General features: G+C 34.9%; 1 protein-coding gene across 1 annotated transcript in view; it reads left to right on the top strand.

Annotated features, from left to right (window-relative positions):
• The window catches only part of LOC111089593 (Down syndrome cell adhesion molecule-like protein Dscam2), a 57969-nt gene that overhangs the window by 9003 nt on the left and 36484 nt on the right, over nt 1-12482 (top strand). The window contains exon 3 of the mRNA XM_022402399.1: nt 8650-8811. Coding sequence (XP_022258107.1) covers nt 8650-8811 — 162 coding nt within the window. The remainder of the gene's footprint in view (nt 1-8649; nt 8812-12482) is intronic.

Below are 12482 nucleotides of genomic sequence, written 5' to 3'. Positions count from 1 at the left end.
GTAACTGAATGGGAAACCGAAGCCTTAAGACCGAAATGATAAATGATGCATGCATAAAAAGTGCAACAAACTCCACCAGTTTTGCGTTATAATAGGTTACTGCAATGGCTGATGATTAGGGGAACCAAATACTGCTTTGAGCACCTCTCTGAATTTTATTAAATCATACTCATTCAAGAGACTAATCTCTCAGACCCTAAGGAGCTTACTTTTACTGGTTTTAACTTCAGACCACACACTGACACATAGACTTGAGTGGCCATTACAGTTTTACACAACAGCAACATCCAGCATGAGAATTATGCAAGCTACAAACCATCTAAAATAGCTCACCCATAGCTACCTACACACATTTGAACCGCCATTGTAGACATTAAAGTTACTCCAACAATTATATATGTCTAGTGGTAGAACACTCCAATGCCGGATATTGCACCTGAGATGCAGGTCAAAACACTAAACAAAGATTTACTTTCTGCACCTCACCAATCTTTCGCTGCTAAATTGAAATGAAGTAACAAAAATTGGTAAGTGCCAAGGTCACAGAGACTCCTATGTAGGCCTTGCTAACCCTGCCTCAAGTGCTATCTCTACCTGGGATAATCTGAATAGTGATCATATGTGAGATGCACGTGAAGGCTTCAAGACATGGTGGTATAAAACAATTTAGAACCCCATAAAAGGAAGCCAGGTTTTCGCACCTCACCAATGTCAAGCGAAATCAAGGCAAAGACTTCTGCAAAAGGAAATAGTGGAACAGTGATACTGATAAAGCTTGAGAAAGTTCGCAATCCAACCTAGGCTGAGTTCATGTGAATAAGGTATGACCCAACTCAAATAGAGAAGGCAAGGATTACATGGAAAAGAGCTTTCGCTCTATACAGGTGATTAGCTTTAAAAGCATAAAACACAAAATTAAATGAACAGTGCATAAAGCCAATCTCACAAACACTTCATTCTGGCAATTTCACAAGCTTGAAACTGGCACAGGAACCAAAAAACATGGCAGTGTCAGTAATTTACAATGATTATTTGATTGTTTATTCCTTAAATTTATTGTAGGGATACATGAGGGATATTTGAACTAGCTGGTTGTAATTTTGAACTTACAGAGAAAAAGAGAGCTACCTAGGCAACGGTATGCACCGCCAACCCTTGTGACAATAAATAATGAAATTTAAGTGTCAATCATGTAATGAATCCACAGCAGCAAAGTTCAGAATGTATTTTTAGTGTTGTTGATAGTGGAATTCGAACCAAGAGTACTCAAATCCATTGTCTGGAATGCTACCTACTGGACCATGCGTGGCTGTACAATGATGATGGTATCCCACTCTTTACAGGTATAGACAAAAACAAGGCCTTCATGTGCAGATATATTTATCAATATAACCATGGTGACATGCAAGAGAGGCTCAAGCTACAGCAGTCACTACTTGAGCTACAACTACATATAGATATTCCGAATATCAGCTTTAATAAGGATTTGATAAAGCACCAGTCCATATTTTTAGGAATGCTACCTGTTGTCCAGCTATGTTAATACTCTGACATTTACTTCAACAGCTTGGCTTCTGCAAGCTTCTTAAAACTCGACAGTCTTATAATATCCAGACTTATGGCTCAATGTATCTAGCCCAAGCTAAAGATAATTTAAATCATTCTTCTTAAACGCCATTGCATCATTGGTAAGATCCCAGAAAAGGCTGTAGCTAGAAGGCTTGGCTATCATAGCAAATCAAAACTACCTTCATCATTTGGTGGATATTTTGTTGGAATATAAACCTAGAACAATGTCGTGGCATTTTCAGCTGATACATGAGAAGGCTTTCAAGCTGCTCATAACACATTAGGAGTAGCTTTAGATCTGGAAGATGCCTACAGTACAGTCCGGCTGTCAGTTCCTGTGATAAAATGCGCAGAATAAACATCAATGTATCATGTAACATGGGCATTACTTACTCTAACTATCAAAAGCATGAAAGTCAGACTGTAGCACTACCAACACTGGTCGGCCCCAAGGATCACATAGGCCTGGTACGGGCTTGTGGCTACGGTGCTCAACTCGCAATTTGCGGATTGCAGATTCGAATAACCATCACCCTTTCAGTCATGTGGCGTTATAATGTGATGGTCAATCCTCCTATTTGTTGGTAAAAGACTAGCCCAAGAGTTAGCAGTGGGTGGTTTTAACTAGCTGCCTTCTTTCTAGTCTATCACTGCTAAATTAGAAACGTCTAACGCAGATAGCCCTCTAGTAGCTTAGCGCGAAATTCAAAACAAACCATACCAAGGATCACCACAATCAACAAGAAACATGCCAGAGGAGGACAACACATCACACTATTGTGGGTGCTGAAGTGCCTAGAGAAATCCTTTGAAAAAAACTCAACTTTACCAGCCACTTTAATCCATGATAACCAGAGTTACCAAAGACATCAATGGACTGAAAGTTGGAATAGGGAATAGGAAAAAAAGAACAGCAGTTGCTTATGCTATACGAAAGTGTAAACTGCTCTATCTTGTATTGTGTACTACCGATGATCATTCTGAGTGTGATAATGCTAGATAGGATTAAAAAGAGTAAAAACACCTGTTCCATATTCATGCGATGCATTTCAGCAACTCTCTACACAAATCTCAAAGTGCTTATAAGTAAAATTGTTCACCTGGGTCTAACAGTATTAAGATAATGCATTCAGTCATTAAATCACTGCCCGTTTCAGTTGGGATATTCCAGCTCCAAAAAAACCATAGAAACATCAACCAACTAGAGAATTGCCTTAGAGATACCTCGGAAGAAAATAATGTGTACAACGGTGCTCTACAGATATCTCTGAGATAATTGTTCGGCACTAGGTCTAAGAATCTCACATGTGGATTAACCATCTGCCACCATTGTTATCTGTGTAAACTGGAGTAGACAGTAAATGTAAAGATTGGGCAGAGGGTGAAGCAGGAACAAACCTGTAAGCACGTATTTAAAGATCGTGGAAGAGAATCATCTGTCATCATAGCCACAAACGATTCTTATACTACATCGAGCGATAGAGCTGATTGAACATTCATCATCTCACGGAGCAACAACATTCTGCCTACAGTTGGTGGAGAATTTACGCTTCCCACAAGCAGCACAAAGATGAAGCTGGAAACCATAAAGCAAGTTCTTCTCTGTGTTTCTGAAAGCAATTTATTGCAAATAGACAGTGCTACCAACATAATATTCGCGAATGGATCACAAGCAGTATTGCAAAAAAATTCAGAATGGTTGGTTCCCAAATAAATAGAAGAAAGTAAAACAACTACATAGTAAGACCGTCACCTAGATGTATGCTCCAGGCCATGTAATGCTAAATGAGGAGAAGCTGCCAAGCTCCCAAGAGAAGCTCCCTATATCAAATAAAGCACAACTCTACTGGAATGATGTTGCTCTCCTCTGTTACCTATGGAAGAACCAGTGAAGTAATTAATACTTTCTTTGAAGACGCTAGGAACGAAACTACAGAAAAACAAAGAAATATGATGTAGATTCGAAAAGTAAAATATGAGGAAGCAGTATAGGGCCTGTTGGCGCAGTCTGTGGAATTGTTTTCTTGGGCTGAACTCAACTTAACTACTAATAAGGTTAAAAAGTAATCCACCACATTTATTTTTTTATCCTCGAACTTTCCTTACATAAATGGTTGACATGAGGTAACTTTGTTTCGTCCTTTAGTATACAGTTTGGGCACGAGCGCTTAATGTTCAATATCTGATCAATAACAGCCGTCTTTTGGGCTTACTGTAGACGTTTATGTCTCCTATAATAAAGATAAAATATTAATTGACAAAAAGGAAACAAAAAATATGATGAGTGTACCTTTGTGTGATCGATATCACTTCTAGGCGTGGCCAAAAACTGACAAAACTAGTTAATTAAGTATCCAAATAGCATTGTTCATCAAAAGACAAATCTGCTATAAAGCTGTAATTTTCTGACGTGACTCGTGTGACTTAGGTAAAGATGTCACATTTTAATCCCAACAAGACTAGATGTTGTAATTATGCTTTCGAAGATAAAGGTGCTGCTTTGATACATTGTTTGACGTCATTTGTAAAATGATATACTAAAGCATCTTCTCTCTCTCTCTCTTTTACCGTCATAGATTTTTTTTTATTATAAAACACAGTCGTCGTGAACATGCAGGTTATTATGCAGAAAACGGAAATATATTATATTTTCGATGGTTTGCATATTTGATTATTATACAAACAGCATTTTCAAAGGTTGTTGTGCATATACTAACTATAGCAACTCCCAAAGTTTTCTATAAATATCTGCTTAATATGATTTTAAATAGCACTTTGTTAATAAAATTTGTAATAACCAGATCCATTTGTTCTAAAACAATAATTTCTGAAAGCGAAAACCTTAACGAAACTGTTATTATTTGAAAATTAGGCTCTTTCGTTGCATAATTGAGTTGTTCGTTTTGTTTCTGTCTTGGTTTTACCACAAATACAGGTGCATTTAAATGTCTATCATAGAATGATGTAGCACTTTATGTAATATTATGATCTTAAAATAAAATTTTCTCTCCATTAGTTTAAATATAACCCAAGTACTGGTTAAAATTAACGCTTCGAGAAATGATCGAAACAGCAAAATTTCTTATGAAATGATAAAGAATAGCATTCACTATTTTAGTAGGGAAGAAGAAAAAAGTCCTGTGTTTGTGGATGTACTTCTTGTGAAAATATCTCTTGTTATGTTTGCTTGTGTTTTTCTATGTGGGTACAGTACCTAGGTATAGATTTAGTAATGATATTCAATTCACGGTTTGGTTTGAATTTCGCGCAAAGCTACACAAGGGCTATCTGTACTAGCCGTCCCTAATTTAGCAGTGAAAGACTAGAGGGAAAGCAGCTAGTCATCATCACCCACCGCCAACTCTTGAGCTGCTCTTTTACCAACGAATAGTGAGATTGACCGTCGCATTATAACGCCCCCCGCGACCATTTCATTTACGATCTTTCCGTCATGAACAATTCTTGAAAACAACTTCGAATTTCTTTGAAAATAATCTGCTGGTTAAGCCTAATTTTCTACAGATAAGAGCAGCAACTACGTTAACTGTTCGTACAGCAGTATGTAAAAGGCGGAATTAAACTAACTTATGACCTGACTGAATCGAACCGTAAAGAGATTAGCAAATAAACAAAAACAGTTTATTTATAGAACACACAAGACAGACAAACATAACACCGTGAAACATGTGCACAAGACGTTCTTTTCATGGGGATAGAGAGAGAGATTTATATGGTAAATCTCGAGGGAAATATAATTAAGAGAATCAACCAGTATATAGTTCCTTGAATAAGGTCAGTTCTCCATAGTGTATTTGCCGCCCACGTCTCCTAGTCATCCCAATAATTAAAAAGGGAATACAGAGTATTTAGAAATGTCTAAACCTCTACTCTAACCAATGTTAATAAAGAATCTATTGGCAGAAGCCTAATGAATTTTCCAACGCTACCTTCGATCATAAAGTCCAGCAAAATTAAAAGAGGAATGACCCTTGGCAGTGTGTGTGACTAGCACAAAAATAAGGCTGTATTCCAAAGTCTGTTATCTGCACGCTATACATTCAACACGTGCGCTAAACGCGTGTAAGCGTGAAAATTTTTGAAAATTTTAGTGAACAAAAAATTTTCACTTTTCTAAACTAAAAGGAAACCGACATCTGGCATGCTTCACATACTAGTGATATATGTATGTTTTCTACAGAAACATTCAGTTCAAATATCTTACGTAATTTATTTTAGTATTTTAAAACACGGTTGGAAATTGTATCACAAACACTACTGAACAGTATATATATATATACTGTATATGTAATTGCGCATAGTCATACATGCACATCTAGGTCATATACCAAGATTGTCATATAAATATAATTTCATTGTTAATATGTGAAGTATGTTATATTTACATATATAATCCAATTGCTACATATAGGGGTTAAATGTTTCTACTTCAAATATCAACGAACAATAAAGGGTTTTCAGTCTCTATTTAAAACAAATGAGTTGCAAAATGGACAGCGATTAGAATAAGATATATATGTTTTATAACTAGGTAATAAACATAATATTAGATATTTAGATATGTATACGTATTGCTATTTCAGTCGACACACAAACAAATTCTGATAAAAAATCACAATAACACCTTCAGAGATGTTTTAAAAATATCACACGCCCTAAGCAATCTTACTATGCCTAAATTCGTGTGACAACTTTTAAAACACAGATTTACCTATCTTACAATATTTTGAATAATAACTTCTCTTTACCGTATGAAAATCTTCAGATAACACAATAGAATAACACTACAAGATTTTTTTCTGTGAGATTTATGAGAGAAATCATTCCCGCGGCAAGTTTCCTGTTTCGAACCAAAGCCCACGTACACTTAACTTATTCAAATTACTCTCATAAATTAGTGTGTAATAGTAATAATACTTGCGTTGTTGAACTAACATAATGGCACTTCGAAGTTCTCATCACAATCAGTTCACAGCATGTAGTTTGCCAGTTAAGCCAGTTTTCAATTGAAAATATGCCTTTTGGGAGGACAGGTGGTTTATATCATAGAACATATGTGTTAGGGTTATGAATAATGAATTACACAAATCTTAGAAGAAATCCGCTTGGCCGTTATTGCATAGACATGCAAAGTTTTTTCTATTCAAATGTAGAAAAAAGTAAAGTATGTGGTTATCAAACAAAAACGTATTTAATATTTAATGATTGACGAGTATTAAAAAGAACAGGAAAAGAGCTAACTGATGTTACTATGCAACAACTGTCATTACAAGGTACGTTTCATATTGGTAATATGTATCAGTAATTAACTCCAGAGGCCCGGCATAGCCAGGTGGTTAGGGCGCTCAACTCGCAATCTAAGGGTCACGGGTTCGAATCCCCGTCCCACCAAACATGCTCGCCCTTTCAGCCGTAGGGGCATTATAAGGTGACGGTCAATCCCATTATTCTTTGGTAAAAGAGTAACCCAAGATTTGGCGGTGGATGGTGATGACTAGCTGCCTTCCCTCTAGCCTTACACTGCCAAATTAGGGACGGCTAGCGCAGAAGCCCTCGTGTAGCTTTGCGCGAAATTCAAAATAAAACAAACTAAAAACAAATTAACTCCATATGTTAAAATTAAAAATATACCAGTAATTAAGTTTATATATGAATAGTAAACGTATACCTAGGTTAATCACACTATATAAGATCGATGTTCCGGGCCCAATGCTGACCTTAAACTACTTCCTTCCAAGTCAATAATGCTGAATCTGATGATCGGGATTACACAATAATGCCCGTTGCAGTAGGTTTATTGCATACTTTAACATAATTTCCATAGTCTTTCCACTTTACGTTAATGACAGCTTTCAAGACAGCATTTAAACAGTTTGCTGGATCTGCGTCGGAAGACTTATGGGTAGGTGGTCGAATGAAATTGCTGCTATTTTAGTTTCTTCAGCCGTCTTTTCCATTAACATAATAGTTGATTTCGGCTGTGGTTGGAAGCTTATTAACCTTTGCCATAATCATTACTTGTTTATTATCTTTATTATTATGTCGTCAATATCATGAGATATGCTCAGCTTCATCACAATGGCTTTCATGAGTAAGAAGATTCTCTTTCGTAACAATACCCTTTACTGTTTGGATTGTGTTGTTTCGGTGTTCCTTCTAACTTTAAACAATTTATTGTGCAAGTTTTCTCAATTCCACGTTTAACAATGAAAATCCCCTTCTTTGAAATGTTCTGTCTGCATTGTTTAACAATCTTGTTTTAGGAAAATACTTCTTTGTAAAGGCCATTAATACATTTTTCTTCTCGTAACATCAATGTACTTTAAAATTGTTGGGAATTCAACGTAAACCAAGCTACAGATGTTAAACATATTGCCTTTGGTGCCATGATTCGAAATTGTGGCGCCGCGTCACTTCATTAGCTTATTCAGTCCTTCTTATACAGTGCGATTCATTATCCCTCTATATAAATATATACACTTAAATTTTGCCACTGATGCTTTTGCAAGACACAAGTGTCACCAGTAATGTCTTGTTTATATTTGGCGTCTGACAGTAGGATATTAATGGCTTACTAAATACAATTAGAATATACAGCAGACAAGAAGGAACGCTTCTCGTAAAAAATGCCAACTTATTTAGAAAACATTCTTAACTAAATAAATGATTACAATGTCTTAAGGTAAGGTTTATACAATGCAGCTAACAATTTATTTTTATTATGTTAGACAGTATAATATATACGTATTCTAGAACGATTCTTTATCTTTTATCCTAACGCGAGGTTTAATGAATATCTCGAGAGAAACACATAGTTAGGTAGATGGATGAATGTAATATAAACAAGTACAGCAAATATATATATATATATATATATATATATGTATTAAATAGAGAAATAGACGCAGAATTAAATAGAAAAATAAATGCAACATTAAATATAGAATATATTTATATTGTTATTGTTTTATTGTTTGGTAACAACTGGCACTACGTCTCAGAAAATTAATTGTTTTGAAGATGATATGACAGTTTTGCGGAAAAATTTTGTTGTTTTTTAAGTCGTGCCGGAGCTGTACCAGGTGGGCGTGTTCGACAGTTTCGTGACAACAGGCAATACCGCTGTTATCAGATGCCATGTTCCCACAGGCACGCGCCATTACGTGACGGTATCTGCTTGGTTGAGCGATGACCGGCATGCCATTCTTCCCACTGCTGACCCAAGTAAGTTTCTTTGTTTATAACTCAGAAGAAGCTACTTTTCTCAGAAACAAATGGTAAACATGTTTGTGGTTACGAAGAAATTGTTAACTGTCAATGTATTTGAATAGACTAGCATAAATAAATTCTTCACTAAGTCTCTATGCTGAAGCATGAGTGCAAACCATTTAAACCATATGATTATTTTTTGCCTCCAGATAATTTTTATTGTGATGTAAAAAAATTGATGGTATGATACGATTTTTTATTACTAGCATATTAACTCAATAGGTTTTAAAGAAAAAAATAGAAAACTTCAGTAAAATAGATACATGATAGTTTCTAAGCTGTGTCTTCATATTTTGATTTTTTAAAGCAAAGCACCTCTAATCTTTATAGAACCAATAACGTAACAGTGTATTTGAAACTGTCTCGAGTACCCGTCCCCTCGACGGAAGTCATATAAATTCATGATTAATGAAAGGTTATCTTAGAACATAAAAAGTTGCTTCCCTTATATGCAAGTTTAAAAAAACATAAAAATGCACATAAAAACTGCAATACACAAAATGTGAAACCGCATATTTGCATGTATCACTGCATCGATCCAAAAAAACCTTCATGCCAAATTTGATGAATATCCATCGACAGGGAGCGAAGTAGTGGTAAAATACGCCCATAAAAACCGTAAAATGCAAAATGTAAAACTGAAAATCTGTATGTACTCCCGCACAGACCTACTGAACCTTCATACCAATTTTAGTGAAGATCCATCCACGCCCTGCGAAGTCGTTACATGGACATACAACAGCAGACAGTACTATGATATTTATATAGATATAAAATACCCAGTTAAGTTCGATATACTCGAGTGAGAAGGGTTGAAATTAAATTTAACTTGTATATAATAATATACTTATTTCACATGTCAACGCATCATTAAATTGGTCTTATTCCTTTTCTTACATTTATACGTATTCTTCCATTCTTATTATTGTTTTGAAATTGAGGAACGAACATAATTCTGAAGAAGAATTTATTGTTTAGAGGTGATTCAGAACGATTAGCTAAAAATGATTACACCTTAAAATAGAATTTTATTTACACACTAAAGTATCTAATCTACAAATGTTAATCTATATTTATAGCTTCATGGAAAACAGTTAGAGTATAGAAAGGAAAGAGATAGCATTAAGTAGCTTCGTTATCCATAATGAATTGTGCAGTCATAGAGTCGTAATTTGTAATAAAGAACATAGAAGATGGCTTCGAAATTTTAAGTAAACATTCGTTAAGAATTTTGTTTCTTGTGTAATCTCTTTTGTTTCGTTTGGTTTGTTTTGGAATTTCGCGCAAAGCTACACGAGGGCTATCTGTGCTAGCTGTCCCTAATTTAACAGTGTAAGACTAAAGGGAAGGCAGCTAGTCATCACCACCCACCGCCAACTCTTGGGCTACTCTTTTACCAACGAATAGTGGGATAGACCGTCACATTATAACGCCCCCACAACTGAAAGGGCGAGCATGTTTAGTGTGACGGGAATTCGAATCCGCGACCCTCAGATTGCGAGTCGAGCGCCCTAACCACCAGGCCATGCAAGGCCCTTTTGTTTCGTTCAAAATGCGTTGCGTAGTAAATATATAAATTGTCTTGAGATTTTAAACTGTAAGTACCAAACATTTCTTGTGGTTTTGACGAATTGATATTGAGATTTTAAGTTGTAAGTACTAAACATTTCTTGTGGTTTTGACGAATTGATATTGATATACGTTAGTTTCATATGATGGTTTTTTTTAGATTAAAAACTGACTATTAATCCGGACTTAATATAGTAGATAGACGAGTGTGTAGAATATTCGTAGTCGATATACAACCAGGAGAGTAATGACGCCTATCGACCTACACAAACATTTGCCAACATTCATCGTGCATGACTAGGATAACGTTGATGTTGTCTCTACGCAATAACTGTCTTGACTATTTGTGGGTTATTTAAATGATTAATACATATTTGGTTAAACAAAATTTGAATATCTAGTAAATTCAAAAGATTCTCCTCGCTACATTAAAGTCCTAATATAACATATATATATATTTAAATACGAAATTACGTTCCCACGTTTTTAACTTGGTACAGCCCCAAGATAAACTTTCCAACTATTATAGTCGTACATGTAATTCTAAATATAAATGTTCTTTACCACATTCACATTCGGTACACAATCTTTTCAAATGTTCACGCAAGTTAATCGAACGAGAATCTTGTATGATATTTATAAGCCTACTTTTATAGATGCATATATATATATGTGTGTGTAATATCTATGTATTATTAACAATTTCTGATCATAAGTAAGCTAACTGTATAGGTTCGAACTACAAAGTAACTCATTATTGAAGAATGTCCCGTATAACAAACTAACTAGTACTTAATGGCATGAATCAGTATACAAAATGCTTAAAGTTTTAATATTTATAATGTATTTAATCATCAGCTACAATACTTTCTAATTAATTTTTTGTCATTTCTCAGTATCATTGCCTTTTATATTTTTAATGCAAGGGACTTTGAAATGGAAATTTACTCAAGACATTTTCAGAGTCTGAACGCTACTTACTCAGAAATTTAGTCACGATCGGTTTATAAATGGAATTCTCGGCTTTTCCGACAGTTCAATTTCCAACAACATATTAATAGGATTTAGAATATGGAACAGTGGCAGAATAAGTCTATTGGAATATTCACCGTGAACTTTAGAGGAACCTATAGAAATTACGTTGAATGGCTAAACTTTTTCCTTTAAAATCAGTCTTAGCTGTAAGAATTTGAAAAAATTTGCTAGTATAGAACAAAGCATTCTAACAAAGTGCATTGTATTTCCTTCGGTAGTTTTATGAAATCACAAATTACAGACTATTTTTGTGAATTATAAATTGGCTGAATAAGGATGCAACTATTGGGATTCATGAGATCTACATTCTTCCTTTCTCATAATGTTTTCATTACACGTTCTACAACTAAACTTTCATGAGTTGACTCAAATTGGAATCTAGTAATTGATACGTCTTTCGTAAATGAATTCCAGTGATAAAAATCATGATGCAAGCCACATCCACCAACATCTCTACAACGTTATACTGCAGAGTATCGATAATTTGGATGGATTCTTCTAGAAGTGGCGCGTATCTCAGTAATTATGACAGTAAAGGAAATCACACTCACGAATGTTATAAGTTAGAATATCAATAACTGGTGGAGATCTTGAAGTGGCCTGAATTTGAGTGATTACGACTGTGGTGGAGTCACGCCCACCAATATCACTATTATGTTATAAAATATAATATAGATTCTTTGGAGAGATCTTGAATATGAGTAATTACGGACGTCATTGATTCACACCCAGTAACATCACTAGAATGTTATAAGGTATAATAGATAATTTGGAAAGATCTTAAATTTATAAACACACACACACACACAAATATGTATGAGGTCGTCCAGAAATTAATGTCGCTTTTTTTAGATGAAAAAACCCGAACAAGTTATATATAAAAACAAAACATTTATTAAATGAAATAATCTCCATTCTTATCGGTGATGCTTTTCCATTTTACAATCAGGTTTATAATACCCTGATTAAAGAAATCATTTGACTTTGAACCAAAAAACATGTCGATGTCCTCTTTAACACCT

Source organism: Limulus polyphemus, unplaced genomic scaffold (genome assembly GCF_000517525.1).
Source record: "Limulus polyphemus unplaced genomic scaffold, Limulus_polyphemus-2.1.2 Scaffold124, whole genome shotgun sequence".
Lineage (NCBI taxonomy): Eukaryota > Metazoa > Arthropoda > Merostomata > Xiphosura > Limulidae > Limulus > Limulus polyphemus.
This window is presented reverse-complemented; position numbering and strand designations above follow the sequence as displayed.